At 35.4% G+C, this 23,844-nt stretch overlaps 1 protein-coding gene across 49 annotated transcripts in view; it reads left to right on the top strand.

The window, feature by feature from the left end:
• The window catches only part of LOC145987728 (uncharacterized), a 319,042-nt gene that overhangs the window by 66,062 nt on the left and 229,136 nt on the right, over nucleotides 1-23,844 (top strand). For 2 of the 49 annotated variants that reach the window (XM_083122327.1, XM_083122332.1), the window contains one exon: nucleotides 14,883-15,412. The exons of 33 other annotated variants lie outside the window; for them this stretch is intronic. In XM_083122327.1, coding sequence (XP_082978453.1) covers nucleotides 14,883-15,202 — 320 coding nt within the window. In that variant the 3' untranslated portion in view covers nucleotides 15,203-15,412. 14 more of the 49 variants (XM_083122328.1, XM_083122343.1, XM_083122342.1 and 11 more) reach the window with 14 other exon arrangements.

Below are 23,844 nucleotides of genomic sequence, written 5' to 3'. Positions count from 1 at the left end.
CACAGCTTCATGTCTTTGTTCTCTTGCAAGATTTGTCTGTCTACATCCTATTATATTGTGGATGTTCTATATTAAGCATATCTTTCGTTCATTACATTTTCATATACAGTTAATGGATAATTCAATTGTGATATAATATTTCCAAAGTGAGGAAAGTTAACTGCACTCGTATTAATTGTTGCAGTTCTTGTATCGAGACCAGAATGCTCAGCAAGCATTTCAACAATGCCTCCGTTTGTTCTTGGGATGTCGACTATGTATTTTCCAGAGTCTCCATCAAATGGAAAACACTTTCCAGTTCGAATACAGCAAGAGAATATGAAAACAAGAAATCCCAGAAGATATTGCAGATACTGCAACAAGGGGCATTGGGAGAGAAGGAAGAAGGGTGACTTTTCAAGGACAATGACTTATTACATGTGCACTCTGTGTGACGTTCCGTTGTGTTTTGGCAATTGCTTTGAGAAGTGGCATATAGAACAGGAAGTGTTACGGAATTCAAAGGAGGTGCTGCGTTTAAATGAGACACATTCTGTTGAAATCAATATGTAATTATTGTGAAATTAGCTAAGGGCACTCTTTATCTCGATAGATATATTCAGGGGCTAGAAAAACTAAAAGTAATTCAGGTACCAACCAGCTACCCCCTCCAAAGAAATTCATGAATCCAACTAAGATATAGCTACACATTTTGAAATTTGATCTTGAAGCATTACATTTTTTAATTAATACAAGATTGGATTAAAAGTAATTAATTCTTGAATCCGAGTGGAATTACTAAATAAGGCTCAACTTGTAACAGCAATGCTATACATTCTAATACATTGCTAACTACAATATCATCACAGATTATAAAATTTGGCTAGCGACAGTGAAACAATTTATAATGACATGTTTATTATTCTGATTTAAAGATAGCAGGTGATACAGAAAATACACAAACAAAACAACACATACTGTACTAGTTATTTTTTTAAAAAAAGGAGTGGAAGTATTAAATAAATATTTTTTAGCACTGAAAAATTCTTGTGTCAGGTGAAAATTTTCAGGAGCCTTGGTGACCAGGCACCCTGTATTTTTCTACCCCTGGATATATTGTTTGAAGCAACTTGAGTAAGGTGTGGAGTTGTCTCCGAGAGGGATTACATTTACTCTTCTATTACATTGTTGCTGTTTTCACATGCATTTAAATTGTCTTTTTGAAGATGATTAAGATGATGCTCCATGTCATTTGAGCACTAGTAGTAGCTTTGGGAAGAAAATACCTTATATTAGCACTGCCCCAACCCTTGTGCTGAGCGAAACGTTAGTTGGCACCCATCACAAGACATGATTCAATTTTTTTCAGGAAACCTTGAGTGCGAGTTGCTCAATCTGGCCAAATATAAAATAGATTGGAGCTGGAGTTCTTGAAAAGTGAAACTCACTTTCAAGCAGACATGTCAAGAACAGAAACACCCTGTAGTTATATTATTGTGGTATTCAGAAAATACAACTTTACAGCATCTTGCACTGTGAGGGACATTCCAAACCAAAGTGAAAGCCGATAAGTGACATGTGATTTTACACCAAAGTGCCAAGGGACACATGCCCCTCGCAAGTGACAAGCATTGCTTATCGCTTGCCACTTTGGTCTGAAAGCTCCTGATATACAGAGCTAAGGTATTGGATGTTGAACAAGTAGCAATTGATTTTAAATTAAGTTTGAGACTTAGGCCCAGGAGTTCAGGCCACTTAGTTGATTAGAAGCAATACATAATTGCACTTGTTGGTAACTTTTATGTGGCACAGGAACAGTAATCCACTCGTAATGTTTGTGCCATGATTTGAGGGAAGATATTATACTGTGGTACTAAACAAAGAAAGTCTCCCATTGAGATTTTCAGACTGTTCTGAATATTTTTGCACAAGACACGCCTATTTGCACTGCAAATATTAAAGCATTTATAATTCTTGTTTGGCATATTGAATGTGTTGGTTTGGCAAGTGTTGGCAAGTTAATATACTTGTAACTGTACACAGTCTAGCCATAAATACTGTTACACACTTGTTACACTTACATATATTGCACACAAATAGCACCAGTCAGTTTTCAAAATGTGCACTTTTTGCCTTCACACAGGTTTGAAGTGTGTCTGGCCAGGCATCTATTGCAGCATGGATGTTTTCGATGGGAAAGTCTGTCCCTGCTGCCATCAATGAGAGCTTTAAAGTTTCAATTATAGGGTGCCTCTTCTTGCAGTCCTTGAGGATTTTGATCAGGGCTAGCAGATTGCTGGCCAATCAGCAGTTGAGGTGATATCCGGCATGTTGGCCTCCAGCCACCGTTGCATCATCCTCGCTATATGAGCTGGGGAAGAATCTTTCTTGAAGCTCCAGGGTTCCTTGTGAAACATTGTTTGGTTCATCATCACGAGATGGCCAAGGACACTTTCCACTTTTCGCACTGGTTTTTAAGCCCTTTTCACAAAAATGAAGCCTTGTGGAACCGTCATAGCTCACTCACCACCAAACCATGACTGAGGAGGTCTTGTGGCATCCCTGAACTTGCGGAACTCTCTCACAAACTTCTCGAGAGCTTGAAGCATACACCCTTCCATTTTAGCAGTTAAAACTTTCTTCAGTGGTGTACACTTTCTCCTCAGTGAAGAGGATCCTGCGATGCCCATTGTCTGTGTACCGCTGCAGGAGCAGTCTCGATTTCAGTTCCCTCTGCTTCTTCAGCTGTGGCAACAGGGAATGGCCAGTACTCCTTCTGTAAGCTACAAGGTCTTCATTAAGTACCCTCGACATTGTTTGTTGTAAATGTTCAGCTTCCGTGCCATTATCAGTTGCTTCCAGATGGGATGTTGGCGGACGTGATCCACCACTGCTTTAACAGCCACTGCTGTTCATACAGTGTGACGTCGACCAACTCTTGGGCAGTCTCTCACACTACCAATCTCGGTGAATCTCTGGATTTTGCGATACACAAACCTTTTGCTGATCAGGGTTTGGAGCTGGAAAATCTCAATGGGTGACTTTCCAACCATATGCAGAGCATTTACGGCTACTCTTTTTTCTTATATTCGCCCTGTGCCATGTTAATCAGAAGAAGATACATGCTTACTCTTTCACAGTTGAACACACAATGGTCAAGAGTGAGCTTCAGCACAAGCATGCTTCATGCGCCTGACTATGGGATGTACAGTCCAAGCCGAAAATTTGTAACAGTATTTATGGCCAGAGTATATAAATTGATATAAATCACACACACCCATTATGAGTATTGAAAGAGAAATGGATAAGTACATTAACGTGATCAGCTAAAGAAAGACAGGAAAATGATTTGTATTCTCATGTTTACTTTCATGTAAATCTATTTAACTTTTTTTATTTGAAAATTTCAAGAATGTATTATCACAAAGTAATAAAGAAAAGACAAGATGGTTTTATAGTTCATTTACAAATATTGAAAGATGAAGCTTTATATTACCTCAATATAAATTTGAAATGCTTTTTTATTTTCCCTGTCACAGAAATTGTGGAATTTATAGCTTACTTCATTGTAAAAATGTCAGTGGTTAAATATAGTAGAAAATAATTGGAATATTGTACTCTTTTCAAATGCATGTAATCGCAACATATGTATTTTATGAACACTTTCATGTTTGCAATGCAGCATCATAAAGATCATAATGTCTTGAGAGAGAGCTAATATTAACTTTTGTGACTATTTTCTGCTGCAAACGACAATTCTTACGCATCGAAAATATGTCACAACTCCTCGTTGCTCTACCTTGTCTTAGTTGCGTATTCTATATGTTATTTCATTTAGTACTTGCATTTTTTTGTCATGTATAGGTGGCAACACCATCACTTACACACAACAATGATCCTCTGCAACTTTGACACAGTACGAAGCTTGCTCTCTCTCGCTGACTGCCTTTGGCAATACAGTTGCAGCACAATGAGGTCTAAGTAGACACACACTCTTTGCCTCGGTGCCCACAAACAGTAAGTTTTGACTTCGGGGTCAGTAATTATTAATTACGTTCTTCTTAATGGTGTGTGTGTGGTGTAAACTAGTGTTGCGAGAGACTATTTAATGTAGTACATGTATGAGGAAGACTGCACTTACTGCTTGTTCGATATTACGAAGTGCGAGAAATGCGTGGAAAATTGGTCTACAAGTTAATGTGCGGAAGTTTTAGTTTGCCACGCTGCAGAATTACAAACTACTACATTACTAAGGGAAGGGTGTACTGTGTGTGGTAAACTTTTGGAACTCTCCACTCAAGTTCTGACTTACGCATGTCTGCCCTCTTGTGCGTGTCCCTTCATCAGTTTCATCTAATCATTCATCCTAAACATGGTGCTTAGCATAAAGTGGCAGAACAACAACACAAAATAAGAAAGATACTAATAAGAAGTTCTTACCAGACACGAGACTACCTTATATTGTCAAAAGGGGGAACAGAACAGTCTACTAGCATTATGAAAGATAAAATTTTAGTAACATAATAATGGTTTCTTTCTAGAGAAAGTTGCACCTTCTGGAGCCATGTATAGCCCCTGTGGGTACTGTGGAAAGTTCGTAAGAAAATGCAACTTGAAAAGGCATATCTTAGATTGCCACTTGCCCAGTCAGACCTCTCAGTGCCAGTATTGCCAAAGAATCTTCAGGACTACAAACAGTTTCCAGAATCACCTTTCACTGTACCATAGGGATAGGAAGAGCAAAAGTGCATCAGCAGACCTGACACAGAATTCTCCCACATTCCCTTCAAAGGGATTCCTGGACTCTTGCAAAAACTGAATTGGTTCTTGTGATGTTGAAGAGGCATCATTTTCAGGCAAATATAAAAGCTGTGAAAATATTATAATGCATGTTTCATAATTTTTGAAACTTCATTTGATTCAAATAGCATCAGTGTTGACAGTTGTTAAGACATTCAAAAAATATAATTGCTTTTGAATTGAAATTACATGCCAGCAGTGTTGTGCAATTACGCGTAAAAAAAAAAGGTTTTCTATAAGAAAACATGACACACAAATTATGCGTAAAATTTGTGTAGAACGTAAAGTATGTAAAACACAAGAATCAAACATAAAAATTAAAATAAAATATTCTTTTTGCGATGGTTATTATTATGTATAGCAGTTGGCAGTAGTAGAAAACAAGAAAAGGCTTTAAAAACTTTCCTTCCGAATTTATATTGGAATTTTACAAACTGTCATATTCACATTCACATCATAATTAGAGGGCCTCCTTAATGGTGTAGTGGTATGGTTGTTGCCTTGTAATCAAGGGGTCCAGGGTTGGATACCCAGTGGAGTCTTATAGTGGTTCAGATCCCACTTTAAACTGTAGATCCAGTTCCACTTAACCTTACTGTGCATAAAGTGGTCTTGAAACTAACAACTCAACATCATAATTAGCCTATGGAAGTGTATAATACGCATGAAAAAGGAATTTGAACTTGTTACTAAAACTTTGAAATCCAATCTAAATAAATTGTCATTAATCGTTATGTTATGAATACAAGTACTAGTGCAAGACGTATATATCAACATGTTTCTCCATTTTTAGAAATATGTGAAAGAGCAGTTCTATTTTAAGAATCTGTTAGGGTGAGGGCGTGAGGTGGTTGTATAAACAATGATTTTGTGTTGAAATGTGTAAGAGAATGAAAGTTTAAAGTGCAATATAATTAAAGTAGTTTTTATATTACTAATTTACGAAAAAAAGTTTTTTACATATGCGTAAAGGAACTGGTTTTGTACGTGAAATAAATTACGCGTAATTTACGTAAAAAACCTGACTAAATTACCTTGCCAACCCTGCATGCCAGTGTGTTTTGTATTCATTTATAAGTATCATTTGTGGTAATTTACTATCATTAAATATTCACATGTATTCCTATTGACATAAAAATTACAAATTTTAACCAAGATGAATCATTATAAATTTGATGGTGACAAGGTACCATTTTCTTCTAGTTCATATCGCCAGCTCTTCCTTTAACTATCGTCCATGCAAACATTGTGGAAAGGTGATACGAACTAGTAATATGAGAAGGCACATCGTTGATCGCCACATGCCGAACCAATTGAAGATTTGCTGCTATTGTGGAAGGGTTTTTCGTACAAAGAATAGCCTGCAGACACATATTGCTACAACACACAAAAACAGAAAAATGGAGGAAAGTCACTTTCATCAAGGAAAAGTCCTACACATGTGACCTTAACAGATGAAAACCCCGAAGATTAGGTCTGAGAGAGAGAGTTCATGAAGTATGCTTTACATTGTATTTTGAGTAAATCCTCTTTGTATCTCATGGCTACAGAAATAATGTAGTTTTAGGGATTGATAGAACCAATCTGAACACACACTTTTCTGTGAGTTCTTGATCCATGGATTCATTTTGCCCATCTATATTAGAAATAGTTTTATTGGTATTGAAGGTAGTAAAAATCTGTGATGGAAATAGACCTAGCAAAAATTGAATTGATTTGTTGTTTTAAGTCCATTTTATGCACAGAAAGGTAATCATGACTGTACCTACAGTTTAAAGTGGTATCTGAACCACTATGTGCTTCCACCAGATATCAAATCCGACACCCCTTGATTACAAGGCAACTGAAGGCTACCACACACACAGAAAAAAGAAAAGCATAATATGGAATTATTACTTTTTCATTATATATATTTTTTTGAATCTTCCTTTCCACTTGATGTCGATAGATCGCTGCATTGAATCAAACCAGGGTCGGTGTTACCTGTATTTTGTTATGCAATAGATAAAACTGAATTTGAATACAAGAAACTTCTTTAGTCTCTAGTGTCTTAACTTAAGCTATAAATTTACTGGTGCTCCAATACTCCTGACTAGGGAGATCAACTCTCATTCAATGAAAGGATATAATGCCACAGGGTTTTCTTTCTCGTGACCAGCTTAGGGACGAAAAATATGGTGTGAATTAATGTTGTACCTTAACTTCCATTCACCTGTCATTTATTGTTTGTTTTGCTTGTTTAAAGGTGCCATGCTTTCCTTTGTTGGACGCGATGATGGCAGTACACTGATGATATGAACACACACCCACACAGATGTACACACGTACTGTACTTGAACTGAGATGCCACTGTGGCAGTGGAGAGGTCAATATCAAACAATTCTCTTCTTATTTTTTTATTTAAAACTGTATATTTAAGCCATGCAACAACTTCTTTTATTCATTTATTCCACTTCCTTTTCCCTAAATATGTGTAAACATGTGCATAACACTTTTGGAAGGATTTTGATATTTTGTTAGTCTTATGCATTATATAAACTACAGTGCAAGACTGTATGTACAACTCCCCCCCCCCCCCCACCTGAGATACACACACATACACACAACTACTTTTCTAAGCAATTTTGAAACATGCTAGATTTCTTACTTGTTTTGAGTAGTAATTGCAGTACACTACAAATAGGTGAAACGATTATTCACTTTTTCCACATTTTTAATGTAATAATTATTTATTACACAGAGATCCAATACAATAATCATTTTTCTCTTATCTAATGTTGTGAAGCTGGCCTTTCTTTCATTCTGTTAGTAACCAAACTTATTTGTTTTAGGATCTCTCTCTCTCCCTTTGTCTGTGTGTGTGTGTGTGTGATTTCAGTGTTCATGATCTCCCATTCAATGTCTTCCTTTTTTTTTTTTTTGGTGGGGGCAGAGTGTAGATCAAGTAGTTGCAATAATGATGATATGTCTAGCTTAATGATAAAATGAAGCCTGTCTTTTATTTTCTTTTTAACATATCACTGGTTTCTTTCCAGTGAGAGAAGCTGCAATCTCTGTGCATTGTGAATGCTTGTTCTGTGGCAAGGTCATGAGAAAGTCCAGTCTGAAAAGGCACATTGTTGATCGCCATTCTCCACCAAGTCGGTCATTAGAGTGCCAGTATTGTAATAAATTGTTTAGAACCCCCAACAGTTTGACAAACCACATTTCTGTTTACCACCGTGGTGTTAGAATTAATCCTACAACAATGAAGGATTCCAGTACAGTAGAATCTCCACATAACAAAACACACATGTATTTCTAGTAATAAACCCCGTTTGTCCATTTTTAAGCAAATTTTTTGTTAAGAATAGGCTACCTTCTTTGTTTATGATATAACAACAGATTATTGTTTATGATATAACAACAGATTAATTTGTAATGATTTGCCATCTTTTGTGTGAACAGTTATACATGTGAGTTACAAAGTACATTATAGTGTCCTCAACTAAATTATTCAGCTTGTACCATTTATTGGGTTACAAAAATGATCCATAACTGTAATATCTATAAATATTGACAGTGAACAATGAAACATAGTGTACAAGAACTATTAATTTTTTTATGTTCAAAATAAAACTGTGTGGGAAAGCGCCACACTGTGTAATCAGCTTTAGTTGGAAACTGAAAGCTTAAAATTATGTGTAAAATGCTGGAATTTCTTCTTGTACTATGATTATTGCAATAATAAAGATATATTTTCCTATTTAATATTTTCTTGTATATGCAATTAAGGTTTCAATTCTGTCCTGGCAGTATTAATCACCCTGAACATTGATGGTTGACTTAAGTTTTATCATTCAGATTTAATGATTTAGACAAAGTAATAAGTGGATACTTGAGAATTGTCTTTGGTGGCATGGCGGCTCTTAAAAGCTCCTATCTTCGTTTCTCACTTCGTTGCTAGTTTGCAATGGCTGAAGATCAAAGAGCTGTGGTTGGAAGTAATTTTTTGTGATGTTTACTTTGGAGTCATTACCGACTGATGATAAAGTGATAAAATGTAAGTGTGGGATAATTTTTTCAGTTAGGCCTTTTAGGTACTGTAATAGGTAGGAATTCACATAGTAATTTCTACACTTCCCTTTTTTTTCTGTTAACTGAATGCTGTATTATTATAAACTATTTTTTTTAAAACTTATATCGTAATGTTGTTTAAGAAAGATGAAAAGTAATGGATCACTGGTTTCTTTCCAGTGAGACCATATGGTGACATATCAGCCCACAGCCCGTGCTCTTACTGTGGCAAGGTGATGAGGAAAACTAGCTTGAAAAGGCACATATTAGATCGTCACTCACCAAGTCAGTGGTCCCCCTGCCAGTTCTGTGGGAAAGTGTTCAGAAGTGTCAACAGTTTGACAACACACATGGCAGTGTTTCATAAAGAGGAAAAGAAATCGTTACAGAATCCAGCAATGCACGAACAACAGATACTTTGAGTTGCTTTGGGTACACAACTTTTGTGTATTTGGGAAGCATTTGCAGACATTATTTTTTACTTTGTAATTGTTTGGCGATGAAACCATGTTTTATTTGTACACTATGTTCAAGAATACAAACTTTTGTGTTTCATGCAAGGAGACATATCGTAAAGTTCTTTCACAGTTGTCAATTTTTACCACATTCGTTGCATTTTAATAGAAGTTATTTTCTTACATAACTGTTTGTGGTATTCATGCAGAAATCTCATTATCTCATTTAACCAATTAACATTGAAGGAAAGAGAGTATACATTTGTCGAGAATTGTGCTGATATTCCACAAATGTACTGGCTCTTTAACTTCACTGTTGCCTGAGAAGTACTAAGAACATGAACATAATTTTATCCTTTCAATATTTTTACCTTTTTATACATTAAGACAACTCCACTTAATTTGCTCTTGATGAAGAACAATACATTTATTTGTTGAAACACTGAGAGGCTTCTTTCTGCATGAACAATACCACAGCAAATTTTTTCTATTAAAATTATACATTGTTACAACCTACTCTGTTGATCTGAAAGTATATGAATTTGTGGAAAGTTCCTTGAGGTCCATTGCAGGCATCAATGTATTTTTTGAAGCATTTGTATTTGTGATGGAACACCATTGATAGAAAACTGAGATAAGATTAATAAGCTTTATTTGTACTTCCAAAATTGCATGATCGTAAATTTTTGCAAATTGTTATATTATTGGCACAGTTGATACGGCCGAGGAATGTACCATTTCAGCTGACCAGAAGTGTACAAGTGTGGCTCTTATTGGAAAATATCATAGAAAGTGATGCGGTGAACATCAATAACTACCCACACTCATCCCACCCAGAAAGGGAATGCATGCTTATTACATAAGCTGGATATCTGTGGTGATTTTTAAGATGGTTCAAAAGAAAATTGAGATCTTCATCTGCCTGTAGTAAACCATTGCATGAAATATGATTGGGATGAATTTTTCTCCCACTGGAGACACTTTTGCATGAAAAGCATTTCTACAGTCGGAGGCAATTGCTGTTAGGGATCTATTGCAATACCCACTTAAAACCTGCAACTTGCATGCTATCCTGAAAAACAACTTCCATCATGCATTTCCTTTATATTCAAAATTTATATTCCCAAATATAAATGATAGGAATTTTGGTTTTAAAAGAATCCTTAACAATGCATACGTTGTTACAGAATCACCGTAAATTCAATTAACTCCAATCTCTGAGGTTTTGTTTCTTTAGAACCTAGGTAAAATTGTTAAGTTCCATTTATTTATAGCATGTTTTGTCTTCTATCCTTGTTTCCTGAATTCTCGTTGCAGCTTTTGTCTGCCCAAAACCCCTCCAATCTCCATGTCCTCTATGCGGGAAGCTGCTTCGGAGGTCTAATATGAAGAGGCATATTGTTGACAGGCATTGTGAAAATGAAAGTCAGATGTGCAAGCTTTGCAGACGGATTTTTCGGAATAAGCATAGCCTTGGTAGCCATTATTACTTAAATCATAAAGGAGTCATGGACAATAGGTATTGTTTTAGTACTTCAGTGTCTTACATATGAAGTCTTCTTTTATTGATGCTCTTATACCTTACATAAGAACATAGTGCTCAACATCTGGTTCCCTGATTATGGCTTTAATTCTTTTCTACATATTTGGCATGTTATGTCAATTGTTCGAATTTATAATTTTATTTATTCATAAAGAAATTGTTTTTACTTGCTTCACTAGGGAAAACCGTGTTTATCAAATCAGGGTGGTCAATTAAGCCAGTGCATTTGTACTTCATACACACAGAAAAATTGCTTTGTTTCTATTTCCTTCTTTGGCTCGTCATGCCAGTTATTGCTGTCACAACAGATATTACAAATAATGACTTTTAGTTAAGATTACAATATATAGCAGTATAAGTCTTGAAGCTTTCCTGGTGGCAAATGAAGCAGAGATTTTTTTTATGCAACATGGAAATATTGTTCTCCAAACATTATGTGTAAATTTGAAAGTTGCTATTCAATTTAGTGTTAAGTGAAGTTACTCTGAGAGTAAAAATAAAAACAAGCATTCTCTTGATTTGTAGTACCTTGGAAGGTTTTGGGAACACTGCAGTGGCAAGCTTGAAGCATTAATCGGTGATATTAATTTCATTAACACACATTTCCCAAGTTGAAAACTGATTGGTTAAATTAACCCTGTCTTTTTATTCTCATGGGGTGGTATAGTGAACGTTCCATTAAATATCAAGACAACATTAGAGATAAAAAAAGAACGGTTAAACACATCCCTAGGAAAATTGCACAGAGGAATGCTCCAATTCACATAATCTTTGCATGACCATGGACTATTGTTGTCATGTAGAGATTTGTTGTTTGTTGTGAGTGCCATTGTTCATATAATGTACATTCACCCTGATCAGAGGTTTTGTTTTTCAGGTCATAATGGCTTGAAAAGCAGACCTGTTCCTGTTCATCCCAATCTCATCTCTTGGTGGTGGCAGCACAGGAAGTACCCATCTTTGTTGCATGTTGCACGAACAGAGGGTTTCAAATGTCCCCATTGCCCTGCCATGTACAGCACTGTAGGGAACTTGAGAATCCACTTTGCAGACAAGCATAGCACGGAACCAGGGAATTGGAAATGCGAGGCGTGCAATGTTTTGTTCAAGAATCGAAGTAGTTTGCGTGCTCATTTGTGGAGATATCATCAGAAAAAGTTGTCTGAGGTTCAGAAATGTCTCACTAAACAGCCACTAGATTCATAAACAGATAGCAGTTGTTAAAAAACTAGTGTGTTGTTGTAGAGGCTTCAAGCTTGTTGTACGTGTTCTTGAAGAGGGGAGAAACCTGTTAAAATTATTTGCAATTGCCAGTCTTACCATAGCAATCTTTTTTTAAAACTTCAATTTGTATATAAATAATGTTTTCTCATGAAACTTCTTTTTTCATCATGATGCTTTAATGCTACAAATGTGCATTTTTTAAAAGGAGAAATTGTAATACATTTAAACAATATGAATAGGCTGAAAAACCAGGAATCCTTTAGTTATATTGTTATAATTGCTTTCAATTTCTTACCTCCCTGATGGTGTAGAGGTAAGGCTGTCGCCTTGCAAATCAAGGGGTCCTGGATTCCTTGGTGGAAGTATCTTGTGCAATGGTTCAGATCCTCTATATATATATATATATATATATATATATATATATATATATATATATATATATATATATAATGTCCAGCTTTTACTTTAACCTATCAGCATAAAGTCAACTTCTTACCATTTTTAATGATGGCTGTATGCTAACTTATTGCAGCAAGCTCCAGGGCTTGCCCCCCCCCCCCCAAAAAAAGAGAAATATTTGTCAATCCTGTAGATATTGTTTAAATGCTAGCAGTATATCTCATGAAAGGTGCATGTTTGTAGAATTGATACACCAAGAAAATAACACTAGAAGAATTATTTATGTATCAATTAAAATTAGAAAAATAGGGGATGACTTGTGTAGTTGAAACTAGGAGTTGACAGTGTTATATTCAATTTCAAAGTTGGATTTATGTTGGTGTATGTGGATAGTTTTCAAATTAATAGTGCATCTAATTAGCATTTGACTGATTGTACATTCAGACATTTATGGAAGCAGATTTTGACTGATTGTACACAAATACATTCATGGAAGTACCTAGTCCTACCATAAATACTGTCACAAAGTTTTAAGTAAATTGACACAAAATGCTGAGAGATATTGTAATATCCTAATAACATTGCTGAAATGGATGCATGACAGATCAAAATCACAAATCAATATTCATAATGGCCGCCCTTAGCACACACACACATTCCGTAAGTCTTTGTGGCCACGCATCAATTGAATTATGCAACATACCGACTGGAAAATCAGCAACTGCCTTCAGAAGAGACCGCTTTAAACTTTCAATATTGGGATATGTCTTCTTGCAAGCCATCTCCTGAAGCTTGGACCACAATTTTTAGTCCAAAGTGTATAGGTCCGGACTTGCAGAAGGCCAATCCGAAGTGGAAATTAAGTCTGGTACATTTGCCTCCAGCCACTGCTGTGTTGTTCGGGCCCCATATGTTGGGGCTGAATCCTGCTAGAAGCTCCAGTTCTGCCCATGGGGGAGGGTGTTGTTGAGGTTCTTGACTAGTCTCTCAAGCTCTGTTTCCTGGTACACTTTGGCTGATGTTGTAACACCTTTTTCACAGAAATGGAGCGTTCCCTCATAGCAAATGTTCCAGACTTCATTTCCACTTCAGATTGGCCATCTCCAAGTCCGGACCTATACCCTTTGGACTACAAATTGTGGTCCAAGCTTCAGGAGATGGCTTGTAAGAAGAGACATCCCAATATTGAAAGTTTAAAGCGGTTGGCCTCTTCTGAAGGAAGTTGCTCATTTTCCAGTCGATGTGTTGTGTAATTCAATTGATGCGTGGCCATAAAGACTTACGGAATGTGTGCGTGCTAAGGGCGGCCATTATGAATATTGATTTGTGATTTTGATTTGTCATGCATCCATTTCAGTAATGTTGTTAGGATATTAAAATATCTCTCAGCATTTTGTGTCAATTAACTTAAAACTTTGTGACAGTATTTATGGTAAGACTAGGTAGATACTGCACACTCAAGACAAGACATTCATGGAAGCAGATACATGACTTGAGTATTATACCAACACTACTGGATGTATTTGTAGCCTATTATAAAATATCAAAATATTGTTGAATTTTGAAGGAAATTTTAGATGGCTAGGGTACGGAAGAAGCAGAGATATTTTTTCTTTTGAGGTTCATCCTTTTCATCTGTTCATAGCTGGACCGTGTGGCCGAGTGGTTAGCACATCACGCTGCGATGCCAAGGGTCTGGGGTTCAAGTCCCGCTTGGGCTTAGTTGTTTGTGAATGTCCATTCATCAATTTCATCACTCATCCCCATCTTCGCAAATTAGCCAAGAGTCAGAAAACAGGAAGTAAAATAAACTAAATTAATCAATCAATCATCTGTTCATAGTATATCTGCAAAGACTATCTTCGCTAAGGGTTCAATTTGCATTGTTTAGGATGCTGCTGCTGTTAGCGTATGATTCTGTACACACATTTGATGGCATGCATTGGGAAACAACTATTTTCTTGAAGTATTGTGGGTGTTTCTCTGAGATAGCCAGTTGGAAAAGAAACCCTACAGTAGTATGCTGGCAAAGCTGTTAAAAAATGTCTTGAGTTCGAGACCTGCACTGCCATTGCATGCAGTGTTACCTTCAAAGCTCCACATTATGTAATTCTGCACAGTATCTTCAGTTCATGAGAGAAGTAAGTTATTCTTATCACTGGATTCGTAATAATGACTAAGGATATTGAATGTCCCATCTCAATTTCTCCTCATTGTGCTATTTGTTACTGGGTGTATTTAATCTAGTTTTGTGTCCACTGAAACACTAAAATTTAGTATGATAACGTTTATTTTTCCTATGCGTCCTTTGTGTTTGTGGTTGTTCAATTCTTGCATCCAATTTTTGACAAAGTTCATCATGCAGTCCGTATAAATTTATGCTGTCATTGATATACAATGTCCTGAATAAAGGATTTGTTTTTCAGGTCATAATGGCTTGAAAAGAAGCAGACCTGGCCTTACTTTTCTTCCTCCTAAACAGACTCCATCATGGATACAAAGGAGTTGGCGACCCAAAAATTACATATGTCCTCATTGTGTGGCAGCTTACAGTACAGTTAGTAACTTACGAATACACATTCTTGATAAACATGGTGCTGGACAGACTGATTGGAAGTGTGATTTTTGCAACATAAAATTTAAAAACCGAAGCAGTTTGCGGGCCCATTTATTTAAATTCCACCAGAAAAAGCTATCAGATGTTAGAAAGAGTCCTAGTGATGGAAATATTTGTGATACTGTGTGAGTTTGTCTCCTTCATACAAAGTAAGAACTTTTATTTCACAGGCATCCTACATGTTAGGCATGCATGATCTTTTACTTAACTGAGTGCTCAACAAAATTGATTTAATTTTGATCCACTTCTTGTATACTGAGATAGACATGTACATTTGCTTGTGTAAAAGGCATGTCATATTTTGTAGAATGTTTTCATAATAAAGATACATGAATGGGACTGGATGTGCACTTTTTGTTATAAGTTATAAGAATGCAGCTGCTACAGAAGGTACCTATAACGCAACAAGATCTGAAGTAGGAATATGTTTTTTTTTCCTGTTAATAAGATTTAGCAGTTTGGACCATATATTGATATTACATTTTTGATTATATTATGGAGATGTATATTGAAGAATATAGAAACTGTATTATGAATTTGTACTACAAAAATAAAAATATATAGATATTTTTTCTGTATTTGTGAACATGGGAGTAAAATCAATAATGTACTTCCATGAATGGAACTTTCTGGAGTTTATGCTAGAGAATGGAGGCTATAAAGTTGATGATTATTCAAAGTTGATCATTATTCAAGAAGCCAAAGGGGTTAGAATTATTAAAAAGTTGGCAACAATTAAAATGAATGATTTGTATGCATATATTATTGAGTGTGGAGATTTATCAAGTGTAATTGTTGATTTTTTAAAAAGATTCTCGAATATGACACCATCAGTTGCGTGCCCAAGGAGGGGTTGATGGGGGTTATCCCCCCCCCCCTTTTGGTCCTGTATTTTAGAAAAAAAAGTACGTCAAAGGCAGGAAAATATGGCAAAATGAGGACTGACTACTTAAAAATTTACACATAACCCCTCCCTTTCAAAAATCCTGGGCACGCTACTGGACACCATGGTACTAATAATTTCAGTACTGAAGCCCTTTTTATTGTATACATCTCATACTTTGTACCTTAATTTGGTTTAGAGTCTTATAATGTTGTTGTGGACATCTGACTGGTTATCCCTGTTAAGTATCACAACATATCTTCAACTCTTCCAGGCGTGACTACTCAAAGATACATTTCGCTTGGATTTCGAGGAGGGCAGAGAGGTGTAGAAGAGGGAGTGGATTGTCCATTCTGTGGACGTAGGCTGAAACACAAGAGAAATCTTCAAACACACATTGCTGACCATCATTTGGAAAATACTAAATTGTGGGTTTGTGACTTGTGTAAGAAAGTATACAAGACAAAGAGCGTTCTTCGCGTTCACAAGTTGCAGTACCATGGGCTGTCTAGTTCTTTGCGATACACGAAAAACAACTTTACATGTTGAAACTAATAAGAGATTGTGAATGTACAAGTGATTTTGTATTTTTTAAATTTTTTTTTTAAAATTTGAAACTATGCTTCCTGTGGAAAATTTTATGCACCAAAGCATAGACATCCACGTAAATTTTGATCACTCTTATGTTAGTTTGATATCCAACCAATTATAGAAGTGAAGGTTGAAGGTTTTTTTTTCTGTTGTAACATCAATATGCGGCCACATTTTTCTGATTGTAAAACTAGATACTGAGATGAGAAAGCAATTTTTGGATTCCAAGCAAATAACAAATGCAGTATTTGCAATTCCTTTTAACGTAGGAAAATTTTAAGTATAAAAAATATTGTACTGAACTTGTATAAATGATTGCACTCTGTGCTATGTTGCAGCAATGCACATTGAATTAGTTGTGTCCAAGGAATTTGATTTTCTTTTCAGTCTTGTACCAACTGAACATTATTGTTGCAAGAAAAAAAAAATAATAAAATTTGGAGAAATTGAAATGTAATCCAGGGATTTTTATTTTTTGTTGCACCATGTATTGGTATTCTGAATTCAGATTATCCAGTAGTTTTCAATGTGCTTTCAATAGAAAATGGGTATTTAGCTGGAATACAGTATTTAGAATTTGAATTCGATTTGAAAATTCCATGCATTGCAAGATTCATTGAAACACCTGTACTACATGACACTATCGATGTTCATAACATTCACACCATGCACATCATGTTAATATTTCCAACTCTTGCAGTAAATGTTAATTTTGGTTTATATCATGTGTGGTCCTACGCTAGGAGACTTGATGAAATGTTTGTTGCCTCTGTTTGGAAGCAAGGTGCAAGATGTGAACACGTAATTAGGTTTTACTTCCCCTATCTCCCTATGCTCTTCATTCTCATGAGATTCTTTATATCATGTTCTTAAATAATAAATATACATCTCCTTGATTCAACTTGTGCTGGTAAAGGTGTTGTACAGTCACGGACAGTTCTGGATTGTAACTACACAATAGAAAGTCAATGGATTCGCTACAACCCAGAACTGTCCGTGACTGTACCAGTGATGGAGCTATGTGACAAAATAACTTTTTTGCAGTTTTTTAATAGAGGTGTAGCTATCTTGTTGAACATGGTTATGGATAACGAGAATATAGATTTGAACCCTGTTTGGAAACTTTTTGTTACTGAGAAATATCTCCACTTTAATAAAAATATTTGGTACATATGTGCTAAATATTCGGTTTCTTCCAACCTGATGGCAAGTAAGTTTTTCACTTTATGCTCAGGTAGGATAATCTGGACTAGAACCTACGGTCCCTTGATTACAAGGTGACAGTGTTACATTGGCACTATCAGAAACACCATGGTGGTTAATGCTATCGCTTTTTAATCAAGAGGTTCTGGGCTCAAGTTTTGTTGAAGGCAAATTTTAGTGGTTTGTTTCCCCATAAGAGAAACTTTAACCTTGTGAAATATGAATCACTTGTCTTATACACATGTTTCTAGCTAGTTTGAAATTTTTAACCAAGTTTTCTTGTCTTCTTCAGGAAAGTTTGAAAGAAACTAGAAAAGTATATCTCTTTACAATGACCCTAGCTTTCCAGCTTATCGATGTTTTCATTATTTTGACCAAATTTTAGGCTTTCAGTATGTTTACCTTCATATTTTTCATTGTTAAGCAACATTTGATTTGTCCCGTAGTTTTGTATTGTAGTCTTGGCAGTATTCATTGTTTTGAAATCATTATTCTGTATGTGTTCGTTACCATCATGCCATTAAATGTTTAGAGATTCCAAAGAAACATTCTATTCCATTACTCTTCCAGGTCCATGGGCTGGAAATGTTCCAGAGAGGGCTGGAAGAGTAGTGTGTCCCTATTGTGGTCGCGAGATGAAATACATGAGAAATCTTCACATTCACATTGCTGATCATCATAGTGAGAATCCTCTTCCATGGATTTGTGATATATGCCAAAAAGTTCACAAAACAAAAACTGCCCTTAGATTACATAGATCAAGATACCATCATGTAGCGACAAGGAAATACCATATATATAATTGATTAACCCTCTAGTAAGTGCAGTGAAAATTGCTGAACCGTGGATGGGAAAACAATAGTGTTCGATTCCAGAAGGAAATTTCAAATCCCAGTATGATATTTTAATTTTCAAATCCCAGTATGATTTTTGCCTGTATGCTCACCTGTCTGGACAAAGCAGTATGGATCTATTTTAGAAATTATAAAAGGAGGCTCAAAATGTTTTCTTGAATGGATTACCTCATAATGATGCATGATTTAGCATTGAAATGTTACTGAAAAGTTGTTATTTTTAAAGGAAAACAGTTGACAATAGAAAAATAAATTATTCAAAAAATATTAAATGAATGTGACTTATTTTTTTTCCTCATTTTGGTATTTAGGAAATTGAAGGATGTAAGGAAATGATCCTTGGTTTATTTACAATGACCAAAAATGATGAGTATTTTTTAAAGTGTAGGCACCTTAATGAATGGAAGGAGCTTCTTGGTTTTCCAAGTTTATTCCTTTATGTAATTTTTAATTATTTTAAATATAGGTAACTTACATGTGATAAAAAACAGCTGTATATCCGAACCAGTAGAGCACTTGGGGAAATAATGTGAAATAAATTTTGTTCGAAAACTTTGAAATGTGTTGTGGAGAGAGCTTGCTTTGTGTATGTTGATACGTTATATCTTCAGTTTGAGGCAGAAGCAGCTTGAAGACCAAAGTTATGATGTCTTTGCACATAATTTATCTTATGCCGTAGACATAATGTATGTGGGGGAAAAAAATATGAGAAATTTCTCCCTCAACCAAGATGATATTCATAGTAAATAGATGTTAACATTTTTTATATAACTATTGGCTGTGCCTGTTGGAAAAGAATAGTCGTACAGATGAGAAAAAAAGGAAGACAATTTTTCCATTGCTTTTACAGGGCTGCCCCAGGAAATGATTCAAGGATGTGGAGCAACTTGCCCTTACTGCGGACGTATCATAAAACACAAGAGAAATCTCACAGTGCACATTATAGATCATCATAGTGGAGCTGAAATGTTGTGGACTTGTGACAAGTGTAAGAAAACCCATAGGACAAAAAGTGCTCTTAGAATGCACAAACTTAGGTACTGCTATGCAGGACGAAACCGTTACGGAATATATGATGGGAGTAGCTATCCGCCAGTACAGTAATAGTGCTATGCGACTAAAAGGAAGCTTCAGATATAACCCTTAAGAAATAATACTTATACATAAGTTTCAGTAAACTGCTGATGAAACGTAATTCAATTTTGATGTATTCCTGTAAATCAAATCTGCTAGTTAACATAATGACCTCTTATATTCAGAAAAACAGAATTTTCATTTCAGAATATAAATTTTTGTTACTCAAGATGCTTTTATTCTATTATGCAGATAAAATATATTGGAGAGAGTTATACCCCCTTCCTGAAAACTAGGTCCACCCCTGACCAACCACCTGGCAAAAAGTAGACTAAAAACTAAAGTTTTTCTAGAAACTAGACAAGAACTAAATGTGTTCTCCTTGAGGGACAAGGCATACTAAGCAGCTGATGCATGTGGGCACAATATATGTCCCATCTCTGCTGTTATGTTGCATTTCAGATGGAAGCGACTATTACATCTTTCAGGTAATAAATTTCATAAAATGTTTTGAGGTTTGCATCATGAATCACTCCATGCATCAAGTGCAGATGTACTAAATATTCAGCTACATGATGAAATTATTTGTAACAAAGCCTTAAGTACAAAATTTTGTTCTAAAATTATTTGTAAACTTTTATTATTGTAACACGTTCATTTAAGTTATTTCCATAATGGAAATAATGAAATGTAAAATAGCTTTTCACTAGTTGGCTATGTCGTTCAAACATCTACAACTTTGAAGTATTATAGACATACAATTATAATGCAGTAAATATAAGCTATTGATGTAGTAGGGCAGGAAACTATTTGTAGATAATTTTGCTCTTGCAGGATCATCTGCAGATAGTTTCATGGCATGCAGACTACGGCGGAGGATGGCAGAGGGAGTGACTTGTCCTTTCTGTGGACGATTCATGAAATACAAGAAAAATTTACTAATTCATATTGCTGACCAACACAGTGCAGAAAAAAAGTTGTGGATTTGTGAAATTTGCAATAGATCATACAAGAACAAAAGTGTTCTGAGAGTTCATAGAAAATACTGCTCTGGTGTAATGAGCCATGGCAGATATCAAGTTACATAAGTGCAGTCATTCATTCCTCTTTTTAAGATATAAACACAACAGTTTACAAAAGTCTACAAAATAAAATGGACAGAAGTGTACACAAGTATGATTTAAAAGAAAAATTCAGACTTCATTTTGAAATATTTTGTGGTAAATAAAACGGAAATTCCTATACAGGTTTAATTTCTCTCTCTCTTCTACATTCAGGAGCTCTTAACACTATTGCTGGATTGAAATGAAATATCAAGCACTGCAGTGAAAGCTGCTGCCGCCAGACCTCATGGTTAACTTATTGTCCTGGGATACCAAGAGGCCAGATTTGGAATTCTAGGGTATTTTTTGTGGTTTGATACCATTCATTGCATCACATTGTTGTATCATTCAATCATATTGTCTCATTATGATTAAGACATATAGTTATAAACCATGTAGAGCATGGAAAATGCATGTTATTTGAAAGTTTCCCTTCTGATCATAGTTTGATTTATTTATGGGAGGTGGAATATTGTTTGTATAGAATGAATATTATGATAGGAGTTCATACCAATAAAATGGATAAGTGCCCATTATCTTCACTGGTAGCAGAATACATTAGCAAGCAGTGAGCATATGCTCAATTTTTGTAAGGATAAAGTTTTCCTCTTGGATTGTTTCCAACCTAGCAACTCCCAAGGGGGACAACTTTTCTTTTTGTCCCGTCTATATACATATGCACATGCATGCGTGCACCTGCTTGGTCTCTCAGAACATGCTCCATCAGCATGGAAGCACAAACTTGCAACTGGAGCACTACTTACTTGGTGACCCAGTAGGTGTTCTTGTTTTCAGGAAGTTCTCAAATAAGATGGTAAAAGGGGGATGTGCTCCAAGAATTTGAGAAGTGAAGGTGCTGTTTTATTCCTACAGTAAAATCACATTGTTCATTTAGACTTGGGCTTTTCGTTCCACCACTTATGTTCCCGAACATGGTTTCAGTGCGAGTTCTCCTACATTGATCCCTTAACATGAAGGCATTTTTTGGGAAGAATGGTTCTGGTAATCTTCAAATTGAATTATTGTTGTGTTTGTTATAAAAACTGATCAAAATAATGCATGTCATAAATGAGAGTACACGCACACAGTACATACTGCCAGAAAAAAGCATTGATATATATTCATGCAGTATATGTATAATAGAGCAAAGGCGAATGTGATGGGATGTAGAAGGTGAATCTACTTTGTGTACAGTTTTATTTTCATCATTTGTTGTGAAAACAAAGAAGAAATAGAAGTTTTGTTGACTGTTGAGAATTGTGCAGTGTATGTGTAAATGTTTGCCAACTTAAGGTGGAAAGAACGTCACTGGAAGGTACGCGTAACAGCATAAGGAGTTTATTCTTCGTGTAGAAGCAAGATTAATTTTTGTATCAAGTATGAAGAAGCTGCAGAGAGAACTGGCAGGAAAACAGTTCTCAGAGGTAAATTCTTAATATTTCTTGTTGAGTAGATCCTAGTAGTATAATAATAATAGTATGTTCATATGCATTGTAATAAACAGGTATGTTCTGTATACATTGATTGTGTATCAGACTGTTTTTTGTATAATTAGTGGATATACTTATAAAAGATGTAATTTCATGCCTTTCTCATTCTTTATAATATTCTGTTGTAGTGCATGTAACAGTAGTTTTATTAACTTTTTTTTTGACATAATTGAGCATTTTGTTGTAGGTTTTCATTCTGTGCATCTTAGTAGTCTGTGTTATTTTCTTTTCACATTCCCCATGGAGAAAATTTATTTGGAGTCTAGGATCACAATTGATGGTCCCTTGTGTTTTCTAGAATTAAATACATTCATAGATTCCTTTGGGAATGTTGGAAAATTTATCCTGGTCTTGTTCAAGTGGGTTATATTTTTGTGAGTTATGTATGGGAATGCTGGATAGTTAATGAATAGGATTGATCAGAATTGTGCCATTGACAAAATCATTATTCCCGACACATCACGAATTTTAACATTAGTTGAGTTGCATTATTATTGATGACAGATTCATATGATGTCATTGTGGTCCTGTTAGCCCAGCGTGGTACATGACAGAGCTCCTGATCATTTGTATTTATCACATTAACTAAATCATCAGTTCATTATTTGTCCTCGTTGACACAACCTAAAGAGGTAGAAAATAAATGTAAAAATAACAGATTACAGATTCAAATGGAATAGCATATATGTGAAGACAATTGTACTTTTCCCATAAAATCCTTTGGAATATTCACATCGAAAGTGAGAATGAGAAATAGATCTTGAAAATAAACGGCTTAATTTGTATGCATTTGCTTTAAGAAACATTTTATGCACATATTTTAAAGAATGCATGCTTAAATCGCATCATATTTCAAATTATTAAAGATGTTTTTTTCAAGGCCAGATGTACATGAAATGAGCTTCTTCCAGTTTGGCAAACAGTTTATGCTATCATGCTTACTTGCTTAAAACCCCCTTGCAGCTGTGGTTTTACCCTTCTACTTATCCATAGTAATCTAGAAAATCATATTTTATTTAAAGTGGCACACAATGATAGAGAAGTGTTGTGCAATTTCCCTCTTCGAAATCTTGTAACTACTATGAAGGTTAATATTAATAGTTATGTGCTAGTCCATATTTGTCCCATTGAAATAACTAGCTCACAGGACATTATTCTACTATAGCCAGGCAACCAACAAGTCCCACTAGTAATGATAGTTTTTTAGCCTAAGTATGAAATAGAATTCATGTTTATTTTTAGTCAAAATTGATTTGGGTATGTGTGTGTAGTCCTATCATAGAATTTAGTAACTTCATATACAAAACAGGAGAAATGCATTTAATATATATTGGCCTTTTTGTGTCTTTGCAGAGATGATAAGTCCATTGCAACCAGATTGGTTTAAGGAAATAGAAACAGATGATAAAGGAAGATTCAAATGCCCAGGTTGCCCAAAGGTTTATGCAAGAAAAGATAACGTGAAGATACACATGGATAACATACATGGTATTAAGCAAGGTCCCGTTGTTTGTCGGTTCTGTAACCATGCTTTCAAAAACAAAACAAATGAAAAAATCATAGGAAGAATGTT

Source organism: Lepisma saccharinum, chromosome 5 (genome assembly GCF_977018435.1).
Source record: "Lepisma saccharinum chromosome 5, izLepSacc3.1, whole genome shotgun sequence".
NCBI classification, from domain to species: Eukaryota; Metazoa; Arthropoda; class Insecta; order Zygentoma; family Lepismatidae; genus Lepisma; species Lepisma saccharinum.
This window is presented reverse-complemented; position numbering and strand designations above follow the sequence as displayed.